Raw genomic sequence first — 26,012 nt, forward strand, 5'->3', positions numbered from 1 at the left:
CAAGGTAGAATCACTCATGCACGAGTATTCAGCTGGGATTTCAACACATTAGGAGAAGGAATTAGATGCTAAATTACAACTTGGGCTCATTGAAATAAATTATACAGACCATTTTATTTCCCATAAATATGTTTTAAAACAGGAAAAGTGACCACAGCAAAGAAATTACCAGGAGCCCTACTGAGTGAGCCGGCAGAGAAGAAGGGGGGCACGTGGTTAAGTAACACAATGATTTGGTTAGACGCTCGACAACCAAACTGTAAACTTTAATTTAAAACACAAGAAGCAGTCTAAGAGTGCAAACCTCCACCAAGGCAGCTCGCTCCCTGCACAGTATGTACTTCTAAAGGAACAGTATTGTATTTTTTATATATATTCATTTTGTTTTCTTTGTTTTTTTAATGTACTTTAAGAAGTCGTGCAAATTAGATAAGAGCGTGACAGATGTTTTCTCCGACTACACAAACATTATGTAGGAGTGGGTAATGGATAATAAGTATCGATTTGTAAATAAGTGGACATGAATAGCTTGAGCTGATTATATAATATTATATAATAGTGTATTTTTAACTAACTAGGCAGCTCATAGTCTTCCTCTTTACAACACGTTATTTAAAGATATAACACATTTTGGGAAGAAAGACAGATGTGAAATTTAAAGGTCAGAGGTCAAATGTGACATTATATTTTAAATCTTTATACCAGTACTTTCTATATGTCGACACACCACACTCGTAACAATCACAGTCTCTATGTTTTGTGTCTATTTTCAGTATGTCATTAAGTTGACCTTGAAGACTTACATCCACCACAGTCACCACAGTGGATCGTTAACATGACTCGACTCTACATTCCTAGTTTTTATCAGGATTTATTCAAAACTTGACACGCATGCATGCAAATAGTACCAAAAACATAACCTCCGAGGCAGAGGAAATACTTTACTTCAAAAGTCTGCAAACTAATACTAGAAAATAATGGTTACGTTTTTTTGGGGGGTTTTTTGAGTAGTAACTTACAGTTGATGATAAGTTAGAATAATATCTTTAATAAGAATGAGCAGTAATTATCTTAGTAGCACAACGAGCATAAAAGTCCAGCCACACCCAGGCCTGAGATCTACTTAAATAGAACCCGTCTGACAAAGTAAAGTAGGCTAAAAGAGCTCAACAAGCAACACACCATGCCACATTCGAAAGAAACTCAAGAACAGCTGAGAAACAAAGTCATCAACAAGTCATTTCTAAGGCTCTGGAAATCCAGTCAACCATGGTGAGAGCTGCAAACTTGGAACAGTTGCAAATCCTTCCCAGCAGTGGGAAGGTTTCCCAAAATGACTCCAAGAGTGCATCGATGACTCATTCAGCAGGTCACAAAAGAATCCAGAACAACATTTAATAACTGCAGGCCTCACTTGCTTCAGTTGACATCAGGGTTCATGATTCAATAATATGAAAGAGATTGGGCAAAAATGGCATCCATGGGAGAGTTTCAAGGAAAAAAACACTGCTCACCAAAAAGAAACACAGGCTTCTCTCACATTTGCTAAAAGAAATCTTAATGACCCCCAAAATTTGGGGGGAAATATTCTGTGGACTGAAGAGACAAACGTTGAACCTTTTGGAAGGTTTAAGTCCTGTTACACGTGGCATAAAACTAACACAGCACTTCATAAAAAATGAAATATAGCAACAGTTGAATATGGTGATGGCAGTGTTATGGTCTGAGGCTGCTTTGCTTCTTCACGACATGGAGAACTAGCCATATTTGATGGAACCATGAATTCTGCTATCTAGCAGAAAATCCTGAATGAAAATGTCCGGCCATCAGTTCATGCCCTGAAGCTCAAGCAGATGTCAGGTTATGCAGCAGGACAATGATGAGAAACACACCAGCAAGTCCACCTCTAGAAGTGGTCTAGTCACAGTCCTGACTTAAATCTGACTGAGATGCTCTGGCCTAACCTTAAACAGGCTTTTCATGCTCAAAAATCCTCTGATGTGATTGAGTTAAAACAAAGAAGAGTGGGCAATAATTTCTCCACGGTGATGTGAAAGACTTGCTCCCAGTGATCACAAATGCGAGATTGGAGTTCTTGCTGCCAAAGGTAGCAGAACAAGTTATTATGTTTAGGCCACAATTCTATCAGCCTACTAAACATACCTCCGTTTGGCTGATCTAGAATAATAATAAAATAATAACTCAGTTCTCCTTTTCTGGTCTGAGTGAGTCTTTGTCAAGTTAGTTTCTTTCATGCAAATTATGGTTGACTGTGGCTATTTCCTTGTCACCAAAGCAATTTCAAGGTGGTTCTTCATGTTGAACCCTCTTCAGACTGATTTCAACTGATGACAGCCAGCAACCTCAGGGAACCACTCACCAACCTGTCAGGGAACCTACAGTTTTCCCTTATGACCCAAGGCTGCCAGGAGTCACTGACTGATTTCTAGGCCTTTGTGACTGAGGCCTTAGTCTCTTCATGAGTCAGCATGGACTGAATCCGCTCTGCAACTACTGGATGATGCAGAAAATTCTCACTGCAGACAATGACTCTGGTAAGCTGCTCAGCAATTCATGAATAATGACTGATAAATGAGTGGTAGCACAAGACTTTTGCACTATATTGCATTTGTCCTATGTTAGGCAATGCTGTGATATATATGTGTAGCCCCTCAAACTACATATCATCCTTAAAGGAGTACAGTATCAACTTCGGCATCTGATCTATGACTTTGCTGTCAGACTCTTGATGGATAGCAAAAATTAAATTGATGCGACAGATAAATGGGTGATGTCGTGTAAGTTGCAGTCTATGTATCGTCCAGTGAGAAGGTGGATTTTGTTTCGTATTTCTTGAGGTATGATTTTCAGATACTGTTCATCTGCTGTAGATAGATTTTTAGGGTTCCCACTTTTATCCTCCACTCCACAGTTGTTTTTTAAGGATGAGCAGAGAGATTCTCCAAAATCTCCAGTTTTTACTCACTGAAATATTGCAGTGAGTGGTGTAAACAGATTACATGTGCAAAGATTTCACTTTGTTAATATAATACTGTTTTTCTTCTTTTTAGAAGTGATCTAAATATTGTTGGCATACGCGGGCTTGTGCTGGCATTGTGGGGAAAATATCTAAAGTAAGTTGTCAGTGAACATTTTTCAACTTATCTGATATGTTCATTAAATTTTTTGCCTCATTTGGACCAAAAAGACGTGCGTCAGACCGTGTCCCATTTTACATGCAAACTGTAGGAGACAGGTCTGAAAATTGAGCTGCAGCTGCGGGCTTTTAAAAACCAAATCACTAAACTCACCCTGAAAAAACTACCTGGACGTCATTACAGATTTAATTAACTCCTTTCCATTTGCGATTCACTACGAAAGACCAGCTTCAGGCTTTGTTGTTTCACGACACCTCAGATTAGACTGGGCTGCCTTGATTTTTAGCTTTGAGATTCAGGCACTCGTGTCCTCATACAGTACCTAAATTCAGCTGTCGAAGGCCAGAAGAACGACTGTCAAGCAGGATTATTTCAAGGCAGATTTCTTCCCTATCACAGCCTCCATCTGTTAGACTGGTAAAGGGTTAAACGTACAGCTAGGCTAGGAAAATAGGGACATCAATCAAATGCAGACTGCCACGGTACGTCACGAAGACAAAGTGAGCGAGAGAGAAAAGTATGTTTAAAGCTCTAATAGGATGGGATTCGTTTTACAGAGAGAGAATGAATAGAGTAATCATTACTGAAGCGTGCCTGTTGTTTTACCCCATCCAAATCCAGTCACTTCTTTTCTTCCCTGTGCAAGCCTACAAAGTAACCCTAACATGCCCAAATAAAAACAATCCAAAAAAAGGTAATGCCACAGATAAAATCTGAATTGGGGCCAGCGGCTCCAACTGACAAGAAAAGTCTTGTTCAGACTTTTCTTTGCTCTTGTAAACCAGCTGTATCACTGCAGTACAAGTGCATCAGCATCAATTGTGGAAGTTACATCAGACATATGGAGCATTTTTGTTGCGGTGACACTACACAAATGGGGCCGACACTCCCGCCTGTGTCATTTATGAGACTGATTGCAGACATCTCCTGCACAAATTGTCTTTCCACATTACAGATGCCCTGTGTTAATGATTATGTTCTGCACATTTTCTGGAAATGAAGAAATAGGATTTAAAAATGAAAGTGACAAAAACAGGAAAGCTGATGAGCTATAAGTGATAATAGGTATACATGCAGTTTGTTATTGTAGTTTGCGCCTTAATTCTCTTGCCTTTCTGGATTTGAACTAATTGCCAAAAGGGGGCATTACGGTGGTAGCCCATTATCCCCTCATGTACAACTAGCAAGCATAATGGGATACCTGGTGCACGCAGGATGAAAGGACAGCACCCATAAAACCACAAACTGGGAATGAGAACAATCGCATGAGGAAACAGAGTGCACCCTTGGCTCAAAAAATCATCAGCTGCAACAGATTGGCAAGGACACGCATCACTGTACAGCTAGCAGTTGGCCTTACTAATGTCAGACAAAGTGGCCAAACAAGTCCGGAAAATAATTTACTTCTCCAATCATGTCTGCCTTACAAGAAGTCCACACATGCGTCTCTGAAAATAATGCCTATTTTAAGATAGAGAGGGTGTATAATTGCAGTAATCAATCAGGGAGCAGTGAATCAGTTTTCAGTGGCAGAGAGAGCTAGGTCTGCATAAAAAGATGAGTTTTTTGTTTTTTTATCCTGAGGAGATACGAAAGCAGCTTGTTCTTCTTATACAAAGAAGTTTACATTTCTTTCAAATGGACAAACCACGAAGCCACAGCACAGCAGCCCATTCATCCATGTGCTGTATTACTGCCCACCTGACAGACAGTTTTTCACCCAAGAGAGGCAGACGTTAAACAAGCAAGAAGTGCAAGCTGCAAGGCCCCTGTATGGGTTTAAAAAAAAACACAGTAAGAAGTATTGAATAGAGCAACAAAAGACTGGGCAAAAAAAAAAATCACCTTTAAGACAAGCAGACCATTTATGAGAAATAGTATCTGGATGCTGTATGCCTCTAGGTACCTTGTTTGTGGCGCAGACAACTGCTGTAATCTCCCCAAACACAGGCAAAGAGGCTATTATCACTGAACACCAGCATGCTCGACGTATCCACATGCATGCACAGACACACAGCTTAAGTCCCAACAATAGATCTGAAAGACCTCATTAGTCTCCAGAGCCACAGTTGAGTGCGGGCCAGGACCAACTCTGTCGCCCTATTATGCCAATACCAACACATGGCACACACTGAATTAATGGCTAAATGGAAGCGTGCAAATGGTTTGGTGCATAATGGGCCTACCTGCAACTGTCACAGTTTCATTACAATGAAGTACTGGAAAGGGAAATAAAGCCAAGGACTCTGCAAAGTATGAGATCAGTTTATTATTTGCTCGCATCATCTCAATATAGACTGTAATGCATGTGGAGGAGTCTCGTTTAAAAGACTGAATGCGATAAAGAGGACAAGCATGTCTAGTGCTGTTTTCACCAGTTCCTGAGAAATCGAGTGGCTTGCTCTAAAGTTTGAAATAAATTAAAGGCTTCAGCAGGAACAACAGATTAGACATCTACTGTCTGAGAGGGAATTGACTGGTTACAGTATGAGAACTAAGTTACTGATGCAGGAAAACCTCTCCATGTTATGGTCCTGGGTCTTGCGCCAGCATTTTGTGTTTTTGGATTTCTAAGTTGCGTTGATTATCGCTTATCTTCAGTTTGATTCTTAGTTTGTTTATTCAGTTTTCAGCTTTGTGCTTTTGTTCCAGTTACTGTTTATGATATTTACCCTGCCTCCCTCGTGTCCATTGTGCATAGTTAAGTCTCTGTCACTGATGTTCTCTTGTTTAGCTCTTCCTGCGTCATAGTTTGGAGTTTTCTAGTTTTGTGTATCTTTATATACTTCTATATTCTGTATTGTTGACATTCAGGCTTTCTGTTATGATGTTGTAGCTCTGTTCCATGATCTGTGCCTTAAGTTAATGGGAGGTTGTTCATCACCTTCTGTATCTCCATTTTGTTCCCTTGTGTCTTTTAGTCTTGGTTTCTGTTTGTTACTTCCTGTTTTATTTTGATAGTCTCCCGTCTTGAGTGCATTATGTTCAGTTTTGCTTCCCTTGTTGCTTTAAGCCCCTTTTCTATTAGTACCTACTCGGATCGACTCACCACAGCTCAAATCAGATCGACTGTTTTTTTTATACCACCTAATGTGCGTGCTTGTTGTTATAGCAACATGTCCAAGCCCCTGTGACATAATTAGTATATGAGACCAATGCTAAAAATTCGAGGCAACGATATACCTGCTGCTTGGTCTGTGACTTCTCAGTCCAACGCGTTGTTTTTGTAGCCATTTCCCTCGTTGCTGGGTTTCAAAAATGGTGGTTGTAATTTCTGTGAACGAGATGCTGTCATACCTCATCAAGTGACGCCACTGACCAGTCAATCAGTCGAATGCTGTCTGACAATGTCGCATTTTAGTACTTGCTCGGATCGCTTGGAACACCAGCTAAGCAGGTACTATGTCCTGATGGAAAACCCTGAAAACTGTGGCAAATTGATCGGAGTAGGTACTAATTGTTTCTACTAGAACCTAATTCATTGTTTCTAACAGCAATAAAACTGTCTCTTTTAGTTAATCTCTTGTCTCTTATAGTTAGTCCTACTCTTCCTGCCACACAGCAAACCTGACATCCTGTTTGATTTTTGATACTCTCCTGTGTCATGTACATTGTATTTGGTTTTGCTTCCAATTCCAAGTTTTCCCGATTAGTTATAGCTGTGTTTCCTGGTGTTTCCATCTCCATAATGACCTTGTATGTGTTTATGTAACCCAGATCATTGGTTGAGTATGGGATTTCTGATTATTTGTGGTCACTGAACGCACCACTGTGCCGTGCGCATAGCCACTCTCTAGTCCAGCTACAGAGTTTTTCCTTCCGTTCGTCCGATGAGGCGCATGCTGCTCTCGTGCCCTCTACGAGCTGGAAATTCGGGTACAGTAGACATTTGAGTTGCTGTAAATAGTTTTAAAAACCTTTATATGTGAAGCTAATGATTTAATATGTTGTTAGGAAAAAGTCTTGTAGCGGTTACAAACGTGAAGCGGAGCTGAGTCCGACAGCATTCGCCATTACACGAACTCCTCTGGTGAGTTAGCGTGCAGCTCATGTTCGTATGAAATGTTTTGTGCCTTATTATATTGCAGCGAGGTATCAAATCTACTGCTGTCATGTTGTTAAGAAAGAGGCTAAATATTGTATAACGTGTGTTATTGGCTGACTGTTAGCAAGCTAGCCGTTAAGTGAGCCTAGCTAATGTCCTGAAATGGCGGCCGACACGAGGTCAGTTACAGTGTTATTATGTTATGCCTAAGAGAACAGCATTAATAAGCATTGTTAACAACATTTATGTTCTGTTATATTTTTATTTTGACAAACCTGTATTATTATAATGGTAAGTCTGTTAAATAAGCCGTTAGTGACATGGACACTGAGTCAGTGGTACTGAGACTTATGAACATTTCAGTTAATTCTTCTGCACACTTGTGTGTAGGCTGGTTTGTTTGCCCTTTTGGTGCCCTGGATCCTACTGGATGAACTGCCTTGTGGAAGTCCTCATCTGATGACTCTGCCGAACCGTCCTGGCAAATAGATGGTCGTTGCTGCTTGCTGGATGCTATTATTGGATGCTACACCGTTCCAACAGAGCGGTAGGAACAATTCAAAGGGCCCCAACGATGCGCTTTATTTTTCCCTGAGCTCAGGTGATTTTCTTTTGGCCAAAGGACCTTAAAGGATACATATTTGTTTTTATTTATTTATTTTATTTTTCTTATTACACTGAGTGGAAAGACACTACAAAAAAAAAGGGGTTTATTATTTAAAATTGTGTCTAATAAATGTGTTTATGTTAAGTAAGTGTGGTGTCCATTGTGTGCTGGAAGCCTTATTGTTCCTGTGGTGGAGCAGCTACTACCAATCTCCTTTACGAAACTAGCCTCTGACAGGATACAGGTATTTGGGATACATTTGATTTCTTGTAACCTATTTTTAGAGAAACTGTGATTCTGGGTTAAACATCGGGGTGAAATTGATGACACTGACACCTAGTGAACTGCCCAAGGTCAACAGTCCTGATTTCCACGCATTAAAGGTTTGGCGTAAGTACAGATTGCGTTACAAGTGGCGAGCCAGCCAGGAGATTGGTGAAAAGTAGCACCTTGACTTTCCAGCTCACAACACCTACCTCTTTTCCTTGACCCTATTGTGTTGGACATGGATCTTTGCAGACGTTTTGATGTAGATGGCCAGTGCTCACTTTTTGTGACTGGCGTTGAAGGGATTTACACAGATGATGACATTGCTAGTGTTTTTTCAGTAAATGGTAAAGTTTCTCGGATAGTTCGAATTCCAGATGAATCAAACCAGCCAGAGGGTAGAGTCCTGATACAATATTTGTCCGATCAAGCCATTTCCAAGATCAACCCCCAGATCTTAGGCGACTTGCCGAGCCCCAAGGATCCTGCTATCGGTTGGTCTGTCAAAACCATTCGAGATGTTGCTCAGGAAGAGGTAGGCAAGGAGTTAGCTCGTAGATATTTAGAAGAACTGAAGGCTGTTGGAGATAGTGGTAAAGCAGGTTTCTTGAGTGTTATTCAGAGTGAGGTCAAAGAAGTTCGACATAACTCTGAGATTCCTGACACACAGCCACACACAGCTCAGGATGGTGACACATCCCTCCATGACATTGTAGCTAGTGATCATGATGAACCTAATCACTACACACAGACCCACAATGCACCTGATAGTGCTGTGGTGAACCCTGTTAATATCGACCGCAGTCTCCTTAACCCACCTCAGATTCAAAAAGTTGTCGTTGAGCACGTTATCAGAAATGACTCAACAGCCCCGTGGTCTACACAAACCAGACTGCGCACCTTTTCTGGCCGTGCTCCTAGGCCCAATGGTGAGGTAGACTATGAAACATGGCGCACACAAGTGGACCTTCTTGTCAGTGATTGCTCTCTTAGTGATGTGCAAAAGGTTAGGAAAATACTTGAAAGTTTGCTAAGTCCAGCAGCCGATGTTGTTAAGTTGCTTGGTGTGAGCTCACCACCCAGGGCTTATGTTAGGCAGCTCGATTCCGCTTTCAGTGTTGTAGAGGATGGAGAAGAGTTATTTGCAACCTTTCTCAGCTCCAACCAGAATAGCAGAGAAAAGCCCTCAGCATATTTGAACAGACTCCATAGCCTCCTTACTCGAGCTATTTCTAGAGGGGGAGTCTCTGTCGAAAGTTTGAGCGAACACCTACTCAGACAGTTTATTAGAGGCTGCTGGGACCAGAGTCTCATTATAGCTCTCCAACTAGAAAACAAAAAGAACAGTCCACCAACATTCCCAGATCTACTCCTTATGTTGAGGACCGAGGAAGGTCGTAGATCTGCAAAGCTAGACAGGATGAAAAAACATCTGGGTGCTACAAAAGCAGCTGTACATGCCCACTCCATTTTTGATGTACCCTCCTATGATGATGAGCCCGTTCCGACACAGACTGCAAAGCAGAGCGAAGCATCTAAGCTTGAGAGGAGAATGGATGAGCTTTCAAAGCAGGTAGAGAAACTGAGTCAAAGGTCCAAGAATTCTCCTTTTGACAGTGAGCTTAGTGCAGCGTTAAAACAGAGGCAAGAAGAAACTGTTAAACTTGAAAGCAAAATAGATGAGTTGTCTAAACAACTCAGAGAGCTCACTCAGAACCAAAAATGTCCTAAAGAGAATAATAGTGGCAAAGACTTCCTTGCGGCAAGAAATAGCAGTGCCAGGAGACCAGTTAAGGTTCCCTCTATGCCAAAAGCATGGTTCTGCTTTAGATGTGGTGAAGATAACCACATTGCCGCTCGATGCCCAAATGAACCCAACCAGGCACTAGTCCGCCAGAAGAATGCTGAGTTAAAGGAAAAGCAAGGAAGGTTCCAAGCCCAACAGGTTACTGAGCCTTTTGCTTTAAACTTGTAGCGGCTCCTGCTGTGGGACGTCCAGGAGCTGAGACCAGCATTAGTCCCGCCTCAAGTGACCAAAGAATTGGTGTTCAGAGCAAAATAAAGACCCAGACAACGGTTCAAGATTTCAGTTCCCAATCCCGCTTGCCACCCGGTCTGATAGGTCCTCGTTGTTCAGCTTCTGTTTTGGTTGAGGGTGTGCAATGCAACTCTATCATGGATAGTGGTTCACAAGTCACTACAATCTCCGAATCATTTCACAAGGATAAGCTGGCACATCTCCCCATTCAGCCCATTCAAGCATTGCTTGAGATTGAGGGTGCAGGTGGACAGCACGTTCCCTACCTTGGTTATGTTGAGACCCACATCACTTTTCCTCACAACATTACAGGCAAAGAGGAAGAGTTGGTTGTTTTGGCTCTTGTTGTGCCTGAGTGCCATTTTAACAGCAGAATACCAGTTTTGATTGGTACCAATGCACTGTTAAGACTCCATGATAAGTTATCTGAACGTGACGGTCCAGATTTCCTTCACAGACTGTGTTCCAGAGATGTAGCACTGGTTCTCCAGCACTTGGCTAAACAAATGGATGATTGCCACATACACCCAGTGAGGTTGCACGGGAAAGTACCAGTCACCATCCCTGCCAACCACAAGTGCTGTTTAATGGGCGATGTTAGGCTGAGAAAGAACACTCCTAACGTAAGTTTCGTCCTTGAACCAAATGAACACGACAAGTTACCTGGTGGTTTATTTCTTGAAACTGCTTTGATAGACATCCCTTACAAAGCTAAGAGTAAGGTTCCAGTCGTCTTGCAGAACTTGAGTGGGCATAGTATTGTATTGCAACCAGGAAGTACAGTTGCCCAGGTATGTGTAGCCCAGCACATTTCACCCCTGGTGCCTGTTTCAAATGCTTCTTCTCATGACAAGTTTGATGGAGAGAAGCTTAAGTTTAATCTTGATGAGTCACCCATCTCTGAAGAATGGAAAGAGCGCATCACCACCAAGCTCAAGTCTATTTCAGAAGTGTTTGCGGTTGATGATCTGTCTTATGGTCACACCACTGTGGTAAAACACCACATTCGGCTGAACGATGACACGCCGTTTAAGGAACGGTCGAGGCCCATCCACCCAAGTGACAGAGAAGCTGTCAAGCAACACCTCAAAGAACTGCTTAATGCAGGGGTTATTAGGGAGTCAGAGAGCCCCTACGCATCTCCAATAGTAGTTGTGCGTAAAAAGGATGGTTCAATCAGGTTGTGCGTTGATTACCGCAAGTTGAACGCACGGACCATTAGGGATGCTTATGCCCTCCCAAACATTGAGGAGACCTTCACGGCCCTTAGTGGTGCCAAGTGGTTCTCGGTCATGGACCTCAAATCAGGCTATTATCAGGTTGAGATGGCCGAGGAAGATAAAGCTAAAACTGCTTTTGTCTGTCCTCTTGGGTTTTATGAGTTTAATCGCCTGCCTCAGGGCGTTACAAATGCCCCAAGTACGTTTCAACGACTGATGGAGAAGTGTGTTGGGGATTTGAACTTGAGTGAGGTACTTGTGTTTTTGGATGATCTGATTGTGTTTTCAGACACCCTGGAGGAACATGAGGTGAGACTCATGAGGGTGCTGAACCGGTTGAGGGACTTTGGGTTGAAGCTGTCCCCAGAAAAATGTCATTTCTTTAGGCCCTCGGTGAAGTACCTTGGCCATGTGGTTGATGCCCAAGGAGTTCACACAGATCCTGATAAGATCTCAGCTTTGAAAACATGGCCTCGTCCTACAAACAAGAGAGAGTTAAAATGTTTCCTAGGCTTTGCCGGTTATTACCGGAGATTCATTGATGGATACTCAAAGATCGCAAAGCCTTTAAATAGTCTCACGGCTGGTTACTACTCACCCAAAAAGAGGGGTAAAGTGTATCTTGGAGAACATTTCAGACAACCATCAAACATTAACTTACCTTTTGGAGAGGAGTGGACACCTGAATGTGAAAATGCGTTTAAGACTTTGATTGAGAGACTGACATCGGCACCTGTCCTTGCTTTTGCCAACCCACAGCTACCATATGTCCTGCACACTGATGCCAGTCGTGAAGGCTTGGGTGCAGCGCTCTACCAAGAGCAGGACGGGAAACTGAGAGCTGTGGCTTATGCAAGCAGAGGACTTTCCAAAAGTGAGAGAAACTATCCCACTCACAAGCTTGAATTTCTAGCTTTGAAGTGGGCAGTTTGTGAGAAGTTTAACAGCTACCTTTATGGCGCTAACTTCACCATTGTGACGGATAACAATCCTCTCACGTATGTACTGACATCTGCAAAGTTAGATGCTGCTGGTCATCGCTGGTTAGCTGCGCTGTCTACTTATCAGTTCACCGTTAAGTACAGGGCCGGTCATGCCAATCGCGATGCAGACGGGCTGTCCAGACGACCACAATCTCCTCCTTTTGAAGATGAGGATTTCATCAAAGAAAGGGAGAGAGTTGATGACATGAAAAACCGTCTTCTAGAGGTGAGCAACGAGATGAGTCACGAGGTGGTATCTGCCTTATGTCAACGCCATCTTGTGGTGTCAAAGATCGAGCACTGTTCAAATCTAGAACAACCTTTGGCTGTAGAGTCTCTTGCTGTTGATCCCTCAACAGTTGCGGATGTATTTGGAGAAGACACATTACCATCTATGACAAGCTCTGACTGGTATAAAGCTCAGAGGGATGACCCGGTTGTCTCACGTGTCATTACCTTCGTTGAAAGAGCTCAAAAGCCCAGCTTCAGAGAAACAAACCTTGAAGTTCCTGATGTTAGGCTCCTTCTCAAGGAGTGGAGAAGACTCGAAATGAGAGATGGAGTATTGTACAGGAAATGGACAAATAGAGACAACACTGTATGGCAGTTAGTCCTACCTGAACAGTTCAGAGGGAAAGCGTTGCGTGGAGTGCATGATGAAGTTGGTCATCTTGGTTTTGAACGAGCACTGCATCTTGCCCGTTCCAGATTCTATTGGCCAATGATGACAAAGTCTGTAGAAGAGAAGTGCAGACAGTGTCCACGCTGTGTCAGGAGGAAAGCAGTGCCTCAGAAGGCAGCGCCTCTTGAAAATATTATAGCAACTTACCCGCTTGAACTCATCTGTATGGACTATTTGTCAGTTGAGCCAGACAACAGAGACACCCGGAACATATTAGTTATCACTGACCATTTTACGAAGTTTGCTGTGGCAGTGCCAACTAAAGATCAGAAGTCCAGGACCATTGCAAAGCTCTGTGGGAGAACTTCATAGTTCATTATGGGTTTCCCAGTCGTCTACTCAGTGATCAGGGTAGAGACTTTGAATCTCACACAATCAAAGAGCTATGTGCGTTGATAGGAGCAGACAAAATCCGCACTACACCTTATCATCCTCGCGGAAACCCGGTGGAAAGGTTTAACCGGACGCTTCTTGATATGTTGGGTACGTTGGAAGAGGAAGACAAATCTCACTGGAGGGACTTTGTTAAACCCTTAGTTCATGCGTATAACTGCACGAGGAACGACACAACTGGTTTCTCTCCTTATGAACTGATGTTTGGCAGACAACCCCAACTACCCATTGATTTAGTCTTAGGTATCCAACCTGAAAATGCCAACCATAAGTCTCATTCAGAGTATGTGAACAACCTTCGTCAACGTCTGGAGGAGAGCTACACCCTAGCTGCAAAAAACTCCCAGAAGATCGGAGAAAGGAATAAAGTTAGGTTTGACAAGAGGATTAGAGTGGCCGAGCTCTGTGCAGGTGACAGGGTTTTGGTTAGGAACATGAGTATCAGAGGTAAACACAAAATCTCAGACAGGTGGGAACAGAAAGTACATGTTGTGGTTAAACGAATCAATGATGGCCCTGTCTATGTTGTGGAACCCGAGTTGGGAGACGGACCAAAACGCACCTTACACAGGGATCTCCTTCTACCGTGTGGGTTCTTACCTGTGGAAGAAATGGCAGGGAGCAGATCTCATGGGCCCTCTAAAGGGAAGAAACCAAGGAACAAAGCCGAAAGAGAAGTACAATCTTCTGATAACCCTGATGGTCAGGAAGATGAGGTATACAGTGATGAGGACGAAGTGTATCCAGCTTTTGTGGTTCCAGAAATAATAACCAGAGGTCCTTTTATCCAGACTGAAAGGCAGGTTATCACACCTCAGCTGTCCACTGGGGATGTGCATTCTAGTTTGCCCCGTGCAGAGCCACAAGACGAGTCACACGCACGAGAAACACCCAGTCATGTTTCTGAACCTGAGCCTTTGTTACACTCAGAAAGCAATGAGGTGACCACATCTCCCATTCCATCTGATGAAGGTCAACAGTCCTGATTTCCACGCATTAAAGGTTTGGCGTAAGTACAGATTGCGTTACATTTACAACTCTTGTTTCCCCTTATTTTTTTCTGGTTACTGTTCCTGTCGTCTCGTTTCATAGCTCTCTGTGTATATGTCTGGAGGTCCTGTGATTCCTTATGGACCAGGTTTCCTTCTTTAATAAAGCTTTTTTTCATTTGACACCAACCTATGAGTCTGCATTTGGGGTCACCTCCATCACTAAACCTGACATTCAGCTGCTTTTTTGCAGACATAATTGCACAAACATGCAAACACATTGTTAAAGATATTCTATTATCAAGTACTCAGATGCAATGAAATATCACTCAGACACTTAGAGCAGTTTTAAACGTGCACGGGTGAGAGACTCAGGGAGAGACTCACACACCTCCTTGGTGCAGTCTGGCTTTATTTATACACATCATGAAGCATACAAAAAAGGAAATATCATCCTTATCTTGTCAAGAACGCAGGTGTGGTTTCTCAAAAACTTTGTGTTTTCTACAAGGTTGTTTCTTACTCTTGGGTGGCGGTTTCCTGCTGCTGACAATTAATGTGAAGGCAAACAGTGACAATGTGAAGGCAAAAGAGTGATTATGTGAAAGCAAACAGTTTCCGTTATAAAGTAGGGAGCCAGCAATTAAAATATACAGCTGGTTGAGTACAGAAGAGAAATATAAACACTCTTAGTTGATTATTATATGAATAATAAAACCTTTAAAAACAAAAATACTCTGACACACATGTTTCTGCAACTTGTTGTGTTTCTAGTTTGGTCTTTTGGACTTCCTGTATCTATTGCCAGCTGCTCTAAACTAAGTCAGAGGTCTTCAACAGTTCACACATGTGAACTGTTAAGAGCTCCTTTTTTGAACGAGCAGCAAAGCCAGTACAAGAAGAGGAGGGGTTGCAGAGGTGTTTCGATTTCACTCACATTTGTTTCGATTTACCTCACTGACTAGCTGATTAGGTTTAGGAGAAAGTCAGGGTTTGGTTTAAAAAGAGACATAAATAAGTTCACAGAAATAAATGCACATTGTGATGGTGAAGGTCACCAGTCTGTTGTGCCAAGTTGGGAGAGACACTGGGTCATTAAAAGCTGAACTGATCGGGTTTTCATCTCCATGCTTTGCCACAATTGTATAAAATCATGCACCAAGCCGTATATCCTGCATTTATAAACATTTACGAAAGAACGGCGTCGGTTTTGAGAGGTCACTGGTTTGGTAGTTGGATGGCACCACAGCAACAAATCAGTCTCTAAAATCTATTTCTTCTTAGACAATCCACGATCAACTATCAGTAAAGTTAAAGAGTGTTGTCGTGGAGTGCTGAGGTGCATAGTACATAAAAGTCACGAGTCCTTTAGGTGTATATATGGCTCCATTACTTTTGCCATATATGTAAGGTTTTCCAGGCTGGTCCTCTCCTCAAACTATAAAACCTCAGGTCAGAGTGGTGCTACTTGAATTTTTATGTTAAGGAACTGACCAAAATCTAAAAAAAAACCTGATGTGGCAGTAGCACGCCACTGTTAAAGGAGACATTAATGTCAGTGGTTTGGAATATTTACAACACAGTAATCCCAGTTTACTGATGAAAACTTATATCAAATGCAAAATTTATTTGCCTCCTGCAGTAGAAATTATTAGAAAACCAAAATGTTCACCCCAGTCTTATGACAGCTCATAAAGCTATTTGTTACTGTGCAGGAGTGACAACATCATTTTTAACTGATTTCCAAGAGAGGCTTTTTACTACTTCTTCCTCCCAGCTTCCTGTCGTCTTTCCAGTGACTCAGGTGTTAGAGTGGTTTAAATACCAATCGGGCTGATCCCTGATTCTCCGGCCACATGCCCAATAATCTTTGAGCAAGATACCGAACCCCGAGTTACATCCATGAGTGCGAGTTTGTGTGTGTGAATGTAAGAAAGATAAAAAGGGTGTGTGTGTGTGTGTGTGTGTGTGTGTGTGTGTGTGTGTGTGTGTGTGTGTGTGTGAGAGACTGGGTCAATGAGACCTGCAGTAGAAAGTGCTTGGAGTGCTGAATTGAGTAGAAAGGCGCTATATAAGTACCATTCCATTTATACCCATGAGGGATAAAACCTCCAAAATATATCTTTATAAAACTGCTTCAAGCATGATTTTGCACTTGCATTCCTGAGATTATTCCCTGAAGGAACTCATCACACAGGTAAACTGGAAGATAAAATATTTTCCACCAGCTTCAACTAAACATAACCACAAAGTTTTGGCTTCTTGCTCTCAGCAAATCTTTTTTTGTCCGCCTAAAGCTAACTAACCACTGAATGAAAACAAAATTTAAGTATAAAACTCAGAGGTGTGGACTCGAGTCACATGACTTGGACTCGAGTCAGACTCGAGTCATTAATTTTATGACTTTAGACTTGACTTGAAAAAATGTTCTAAGACTTGTGACTTGACTTGGACTTTTACACCAATGACTTGGGACTTGAATTGGACTTGAACCGGTTTACTTGAAAAGACTTGATATTTTACCCCAAATATAAAATTTAACATGCATATTATATAGAGATTGAAAATGTGACGTCATTCACGGGTAGAACCGCAAAGGATTCTGGGAACTCGTGGCAAGCGGTACTAGCGCACGCAGGCTTTCAATTAAAATCAGTTACACAGTGATAAAAAGAAACACAAAAATGTCAAGAAGCTGTTGTATTATTAACTGCAATAGCCGGTCGCATGACAGCCACGGGAAGCCGACGGGTAAAGAGATCGGTTGTTATCGGATTACGTCGTTGAAGAGAAATTGTTCAAGCCGTGTTTCCGAAGTAACAAAGACGCGACGGATGGCCTGGATTGCAGCCATTCAAAGACCAAATATAACGTCCCAGAACACTCCAGCTCGCAGGTTAGTCTGCTCCAAGCATTTACACGAAGGTCAGTGTTTTTTAGTAGTTAATACGTCATTTTCATAACATAATTAGTGATATAGGTTACAAGCAAGTCTGGCGCTGAACAGAAATTGTCGCGCTATGCTCCTTTATTTATTGTGCATAAATAGTGAATTGTCCTGACACAATATTGCGTTTCGCTTCTGTTATTATGGTACATTGACAAAAACATATACTTTTATTCACAGGATAAAACAGGTTTTTTGTATCACTAATTGCCCAGTGCGATTACAGACTGTGGTAAAGTGAGTCGTCATTTGTGAGCCGCGGTCAAGCCAGCTGCCTCCTATCCGCGCGGTGATTACAGCATACAATATTGTTGTCACTGCTACATTTCTGTAACGCTACCAGAAATTATTTCCACTACTAATTAATTACCGTTGAGCTCAAAGGTCCTATTAATAAACGGTTAAGGAATGTGTATTTATGACGACAATTTGTGAGACTGGTAAACTTATGATACGTACGATGGTCTTTCGTTCTACACGGTGCATTTCAAGGTCCTGCACCCATCCGTCGGTAAACTGTACCTGGGCTTGTTGCAGTGACCTGAAGTTACTAAACTTCATGAGTGTATGCACTCACTCCAAGAACCGTATAATTATAAATATGCATATAAATATGCTAAGATGAGATAGCTGACTTCATCTAACTAGCAAATGTTGTCCAGGCTACGTTGGTGATACAGTTTTTTTTTAATGTGTATGATATTTTTCTCATGCGATTTTAAAGCTGGTCCTACAACCGCATCCAAGAATAACATGCAGCTTATCTCAGAACTGTCGGTGAAAATTATTCTTGGAGCTAGGTTTAATTGAGCTGCATTTTAAAGAGGTGCAATTTCACAATTTGTGTATATTTTCTAAGTTCACTATTTTGTCATGTGTTGAGAAAAACACAGATTTTAAAATTACATGGTCTAATATTTACATTTAGCATAACTGCAACATTATTTTTTCGTTTTTTTTTTTTAAAGACTCGAAAGGACTTGAAATTCAAAGTTTCAGACTTGTGACTTGACTCGGACTTTTACACCAGTGACTTGAGACTCGACTCTGACTTGCCTGACATTACTTGAGACTTGACTTGAGACTTGAGGATAAAGACTTGAGACTTACTTGAGACTTGCAAAACAATGACTTGGTCCCACCTCTGATAAAACTCTCAAAGCTGAAGATCTTGTGACTTTTGCCACCACATCCAACAACACGTACTGCTCAAGGCTGACCTTGCAGCTCTTTCAAAGACTGGAACCGCAACAAATTTGGTCCGCGAGCACAATTCAGTAATTTATTTTACACTAGTTTGCAAAGTGTCACAGCTGTTGTTTGCGTGAATCTACACAGATTACATGAATCTAAATCGGAAAAACGGGGCAATTTTTAATGGTTTGTGTGACTGCACAGTTCAAAATAAAATCCAGCCGCTTTAAAAATTTGAACTTACGCCACTGAAAGGCAAATCACTTTTCCTCTTAGTCTCGCTGGCCTGTTTTGGATCCTCTCTGCATTTTTAACCTCGTTTTTTTTTAGCGTTAATCTTTTCATCTTTCAATTCAAAACCTCACCCACCGCCACATCCTTAGCAGCCATGACCTTTTCTCTTTCAGCTCTGCTTTTGTCAGACTCAGAAATAATCATTGCTTTCCTCTATCTCACACTAATTGCTTTTATACAGTACGTAGAGGGAAATGTGTAAGCAAGTGGTTGCCGTGCCAACCGTATCCACTGCATTCACCCCCTCGTGTGTGTGTGTGACTGACAACAAGCAGAAGAAGAATAAAGGTTTAAGGAGAATGAGCCAAGTGAGCGGTAATCACTGAGAATGAGAAACTACTGAGATTTCCTGAAAAACTGTGTTCAGCATCAAATGCATTAACCCACACACATGCACACATTTCTCTCTCATGCGTCGCATTTCCTCAGCAGTGCTTTTACATGACTCTCACACTCTTATCAATCCTTTCGCCTCTGTCACTCTCAGCCTGTGGCCTCTGTCTCCCTGTCAGCTGCAAAATGCGATAATTATAGGTTAAGCAAACTCCTCTTCCTCCTTCACACCCACACACGTTGTGTTATGTCATAACCTTCACCCCCCCCCCCCCCCCCTCACTTGTTTATTCTGTTCGCTCTGTCTTCATCTCTTCAGTATCATCTCTTCATTGTATTCTTTCTCTACGCAACGTCCATGCAACTGTCTTTTAGATAAGCGGGGAAGAAAAGGCTGCGTAGGCTCTGAGTGTTTCTCACTGGAGAGAGCTCCTTCTTGCAAGGACATTAAAGCAGCTCTCTTTGATTTGGAGCATTCATTTGATTCTTTGTTTACTCAAATTGAGAGGTATCCTTGATTGAAAATGTTCTTTGAAGCAACAAGTCAAGGCACAAGATGCGATTTCCAGATCATATTAAACTCACTTGCTGTTTCGGGGGATTTTATGATCCATAATAAACATATTCGAGCACAGAATCAGTTCAAGCAGGCACAAATTCAAGCCACAAACAGCCATAACAGGCCGATTTCAGTTCAGCTCGGGCTCAATCACTACCCAGTTCTAATGGATTGCTATTTAAGTTGTGGTATTTTAAGTCACTTTAGCCTGCCTACAGTTGATGCATATCTGCAAGCTACTTTGCAGCCCACCTCCACTCCAGCTTCTTGTTTTCATGCTGTGTCTAACTTAATATCTGCTGTTGGTTTTGATGTCTGCTGTGTTCTGTGCTGGGTCTTGCTGCTATTCGTGGCAGCAACCCCTGGCCTAACCGAGCTGCTGAAGCTCAACCTGAGCATCAGAATAGAGGGATTTAAGTGAATCTGGATGTCGCAAGGTTGTTGGTGCCAGGCGGGCTGGTCTGTGTATTTTAGAAGCTGCTGATCTGCAAACTGTTTTTAACAGTAATCCAAAAAACACCCTCACTACAACCAAAGTATGCAGAAGAGCACTGAATTTAAAAAATACTGGAGCATGATGCAGATGGGCTTCAGCAGTAGAAGAACGGGACACTTGATCTAAAAGTCTCACAAAACTGGTCTACAGAAAATTTGAAAAACATTGCCTGGTCTGATGAATCTCTATTTCTGCCGCAACATTTAGGTGGCAGGGTGAAAAAACGGATCGTTGCCGTGTAGCAACTGTTCAGGTTGGTGGTGGAGAATTTACATTTTCACAATACACACGAGAGCTGCTAATGTGAAGTCTTTAACTGCAGCAGTTTTAAGCAATCTATCTGTAATTTTTTCTAATGATTATTTTCATCTCTGAAAAATTGCAAGTATGCAGTAGAGAAAAATGCATGTGCTATTTATTGCATGATAATATTTGCAGCTTTTTCATCGGAGGTTTTCAATCAGTATGAGCATACAGTGGTTTGACTTTTATGTGAGTTTTGAAAAATTATGGGCAATGGAGCTTTTCCGAGCCGACCCGAATCCCTGATTTAATTGCTGTCATTTCCTTAAAGTCCTCACCAGCCTCTAACATAATGCAGTACTGCGATAAAACTTTCAGGACTTTTAAAAATGTTCAATACACTTTAAAAAACACACTCAACTTATTCCACTAATAGATATGTGGCTGGAAGGTAAGATTTGTTTTTCCAAACTATAACAAGGTCAACAGAAACTTTTGCACTTGGTAACAAACAATATGTTGAATCTACTGTACGCCCCACAGCGAGCATGCATCTAAAAGTTAATTTAAAAAAAACTAAAAACAAATTTTTTAAAAACTCCTCCTGCACGCTTGTACGGACCCCGCCATTCCTCTGTGAGAAACTTAAAAGGCTATTAACATGACATCTTTGAGGCTACATTTCAAAGCTGTTCTTCTATTTCGGGGTTATGGATTCTACTTGTGCAGCCCAGTTTGTGCCAAATCTCGTGTATCTCAGTCCCACAGAGATGGTTTTTTGACTTATTATGTATTCTTTTGTTTTCCACTGTGAGTCCTTTGAACGTTGAGTCGACTCGCTGTCAGGAGCTCCGATGTGACGTCAGGCTCGGAGGGCGGGGGGGGGGGGGGGTCTATTAACAGCAAAGTCAATCAGTCGAGAGGCTGGTTTGGAATAAGAAGCAGCACCGAGCACCGAGGGGCTGATGCAACATAAAAAGTACAAGGACAAATTAACAAATGATACTACTGATAGACTTCACACTCATAAAAAAAAAAACCAGTTCATTATCTCAGAAAAAATGATTCAGCTATTTGTTTTCTTTCAGTGAATTTTGACTGGAATTATTGCAGCTGATATGATTAATCTAGAAACCTGCACGGGAATTATATTATTAGTCGTAAGTACATTACTCTAAATTGTATCTAGGAGGCATTATTCTACAGCAGGATGAGGTATATCTCTTTTCCCTTCACCTTAATATTTGTTCCCGATTATAGTGGACTGTGGATCAAAGCATTGATGCACTCAGCCGAGTTCTCCTACCTTAGCAGCCATGACCATGGCAGATCCTCCTCTGATGCCCAGTATGGGGATGTGTGTCTGTGCAGAGATGAAGTCCAGGATCTGAGCGATGGCCTCCTGATCTGTGTCGTCACCGAACACGACGCCTTGCAGTGGGTTCCTTGTCATTTGAGCGCAGATCCGATTGATGATACTTTTGGGGTCGGTCTCGTTCATGGTGACCACCTCGACTTTGGGAGGATACGGGATGTGGAGGAAGTCCTCCTTCTCAAGTCCAGCCCCCAAGGCTACTTCACTAGAGTTGCCCACCAGGATGACAGCAATGCTGAGCGAGTTGATCAACTTGGGACTGATGGGGGGAAGTGCTGGAGAGCCGGGGGAGTAATGCGGAGGGATAACTACACCCCTCTGGTTGCTGCCTCCCCTCTGGCCTCCTTGTCCCCCTGGGGAACCTCCAGGCCCAGTTCCTGGACCTCCGCCCCTGCGGGACTCGCAGACGGGCAAGAGGACAATGGAGAGGAGGAGCAGAGAGAAGGACAGAGAGAGGAAAGGCAGCGTCAGCCGAGGGCACGGATAAGGGTGATAGGATGACTGGTCTGGAGGAGGGGAGGGAGGATGGGGGGAGGAGGGGGAGATCAACTGCTTGTCCTGAAGATGGGAGTGAGAACGGTGGAGGCTGACAAGCATTGTGGAGGAGTGTAAATGCCGTCCCTGGAGGCAAAGAGAACAGAGACAGAAAGAGAAGATAAATGCAAAACATCTGAAAATGATGTTTAACACTTTAAATATGAACTGAAATATAAATTAATTAATACACAACAGTGATGATGCAAAACACGACCACCTGCAGAAAACGACAGTAACCACAGCCCACGTCAAGAGCTGGGACATATCAGATCACAGTACATTCAGAAAAACAGTCAATGACACATCAATTTGCAAAACAGGTCATGAACAGCCTGCAAAGTTTATCATCATCATGTTCTCATTTTTTCAGCTTTGCGAAAAAACATAAGAGAAACTTCAACAATATAACTCAGTTTACCTGTCGGTTTGCTGTAATTATAAAGAAACATTACTGTCATAAAACAAAAATGCGTAGGCACGGCTTCTCGAATTAGCCGTCCTACTTCGGTGGTATGGCAGAAAGGACGCTGTAAAACTGACAATAACACAGATAATAATAAATCATTTTGCTCTTGGGATGTGATCTTTTCTTGCAACCGAGTGCTTCCTGATGCAAAATACAGGAAAAAGCCAAAAGGTGTAGCCTAAATCGCTGCAATTCCATCCACTGAGCTTGATTGGACCCTTTTGTAGGTTGATTCTGGCCTGCGAGTCAGCTTTTTGACACTCTTTTATTAAGCTTGTAAGCAGCTGGATCTCACAGTCAACATCTTGCATATTGAAGGTGTAAATACCTGAGCTGTTTTGGCATGGGTTGCCAAGGTCCTGCTGTTTGAGAAAGGACAACCCCTGGCAACAGGGCTAGGATTCAAATCACCTCACAACTTAAGGACTTGAAATTGTGTCCAACATAATATTTTTTCCCAAAAGTTTGCACTGAGGAGTGTTCCTAAATACACTCCTCAGTTTGCCGACATCTGTTTTCAGTCTCACTACAGCTTTCCTTTCAAACGGGCCAGTAACTCGCCATTACGCTTGCCGGACATACACTATATTGCCAAAAGTATTCACTCACCCATCCAAATCACTGAATTCAGATGTTCCAATTATTCCCAAGACCACGGGTGTATAAAATTTAGCACCTAGGCATGCAGACTGTTTCTACTAACATTTGTGAAAGAATGGGTCGATCTCAGGAGCTCAGTGACTTCCAGCGTGGTACCATGAAAGGATGCCACCTGTACATCAAATCCAATCATTAAATTTCCTCACCAATATATATTCCAGAGTCCACGGTTAGTGCTATTATAACAAAGTGGATCAGATTTGGAACAACAGAAACTCAGCCATGAAGTGGTAGGTCACATAAAATCTCAGAGCTTTCTGCTCCGTCAATCGCTACAGACCTCTAAACTTCATGCGGTCTTCAGATTTGCTGAAGAACTGTGTGTAGAGACTTTCATAGATTAGGTTTCCATGGCCAAGCAGCTGCATTCAAGCCTTAAATCACCAAGCACAATGTAAAGTGCCGAATCCGGTGGTGTAAAGCATGCTGCCACTGGACTCCAGAGCAGTAATAATGTCTTTGCTCTTTGCTTTATGTTAAGGATAAGGCTAATAAGCCCAGTTCTGGCCAGGCTATCAAAATACAGAAAATTTGACCCTTTAACCGCAGAACAAGCTAAGTGACCCATATAGCTGGAAATAAAACCTCACAGAGAGAGAGAGGGCTGTGAGCTCTCATAGAGCATCAAGTGACAACGCCACATCCATTAAACTGTGCCGTGACTTCCTCGGAGGAACCCTGTGGCACACATCAAAGACAGAGCAGGAAAGAGAGGGAGTTTTGTGTGTTTGTGTGTGTGTGAGTGTGTGTGCGTCTCTGTTTTAAGGGAGTCATGATAGCACTGGGTGCATTTTGACAGATTGACAGCCTCACAGCTTCATGGACTTGCTGCCAGGCTAAGTGACCATTAGACACTCACTGAGTGTCTCTCCCTCCCTCCCTCCCTCCCTCCCTCTCCCTCTCCCTCACTGCTTCCACTGCTTTTCTCTCCTTAGCCCTCCAAACCTGTCTTTTTGGTCGCTCCCTTCAACCCTCTGAGACCCATTTGCTGATCTTTGAAGTCAACTGCAGATCTGTTAGTCAGTATTATTGCCGGTATTCGCTGCTACTATTAGCACATGTACAAAGATGAGCGGAGACGAGCATGGAAGGAAGAGGGGCGAAGGGAAAGAAAGTGGGAGAGATAGAAAAGGCAGAGGCGGGGTGAAAGATGTAAGCAGAGGGAGGTGACAGGCAGGGAGAAACACAATTAGTCATAGCCTGATGTGAGAATTGTGGTTTCTGAGTGCGCGCACATACAAGTGAACAGGGAGTGCAAATTTGGGCATATTTTCTGCACAGATAAAGATGAGGAATCCTAATGAGTATATGTTTATGCCTCTATTCTAAATTAAGCACAAAGGAGCACTTGAGGAGAGGGATAAATGAAGGGTAAGAATAAAAAGCTTTGTCTCTCTACCTCCTTCACACAACACCTTTGCTAATCTTTTATTTATCAAGCAGCCTGTGTGTTGCGGAGCTGATACAGTCAGCACCCATAGCATAAAAGTCCAAAAAAACCAAAAGAGGGAGAGAGAAGTTGTGAGCACTGCTGATGTCTGACAGAAACCAGCAAATCTGCGCTAAAAGAAAGAGGCCGAACCGCCTGGATGTGATCGCCACATACCAAAGAAAAAAAACCAAACAGTTTGTCTAAAAGGTCTAATTACCAGAGGTTTGTCAGGCTTAATTGCAGGTGCACATGCTAATTGTAAACGAGCTGAATTCTCCATGAAGACACCAGAGCCTAGAGAGAGAGAGGAGGAGGAGGAAGCGAGTGGGAGGAAGGCAGCAGAGAGAAGAGGAGAGAGAAGAGAGGGGCGAGAGGAGAGAATAAATAGAGACATACACAAAAGAGATGGAGGTGGAGGAAGGAACAGCAATAAGAAACCCAAAGGAGGGAGTGAAGGAGGGAGGCGTGGAAGGTGGAAGAAGGGAAGATTAAAAGAAGACATGATTACCATGAGATGATAAAAGAAGGACCAAGGGTGGGGAGGAGGTTAATGAAATGTTTTGGGGTCTATTTTTGTTTTGTGAAAGCTATAGTGTACAGTAAGTTGGATAAAAATGGCTGAACTTCTGAAAATGAGCAGATGAAATCACTCAGAGAGGGCAGTGGAGAGAAAGTATGAAAAAAATGTTTAAAATCCCACAAGAAGTGTGACAGCAGCAGGAGAGGGAGAGAGAGCGGAGAGACGCACAGAATCATCCGGGTTCCTGTGTAACGGCAGAGCTCGGTTTCCATGGTAACAATTCAAATATGCCTCCACATAACACCCTGGACAGGAAGATACACACAACCCGCACAGTACACTACATGCAGTGCGTGCCCTCTCCTAATAATACACAATTTACTTTTTATCTAAGCTGGCGCATATTGCCGGCGCCGACTCTCACTGACAAAAATAAAATACTTGTAACATAAAACAAACAGCACGAGGGCCCCTTCCGCGCAAACATGTGCACAACACCTGTGAGGTGAGTTAACGCGCTCCTGCAGACGGAGAAGATCCAGTCCTCCTTTTTTCTTTTTTTTTGACCGTCCCT

At 42.5% G+C, this 26,012-nt stretch overlaps 1 protein-coding gene across 5 annotated transcripts in view; it reads right to left on the bottom strand.

Annotated features, from left to right (window-relative positions):
• grin2bb (glutamate receptor, ionotropic, N-methyl D-aspartate 2B, genome duplicate b) overlaps positions 1-26,012 on the bottom strand; it is a 154,509-nt gene that overhangs the window by 101,711 nt on the left and 26,786 nt on the right. For all 5 annotated transcript variants that reach the window (XM_076885003.1, XM_076885002.1, XM_076885006.1 and 2 more), the window contains exon 3: positions 21,755-22,444. In XM_076885003.1, coding sequence (XP_076741118.1) covers positions 21,755-22,444 — 690 coding nt within the window. The remainder of the gene's footprint in view (positions 1-21,754; positions 22,445-26,012) is intronic.

Source organism: Maylandia zebra, linkage group LG6 (genome assembly GCF_041146795.1).
Source record: "Maylandia zebra isolate NMK-2024a linkage group LG6, Mzebra_GT3a, whole genome shotgun sequence".
NCBI lineage: Eukaryota > Metazoa > Chordata > Actinopteri > Cichliformes > Cichlidae > Maylandia > Maylandia zebra.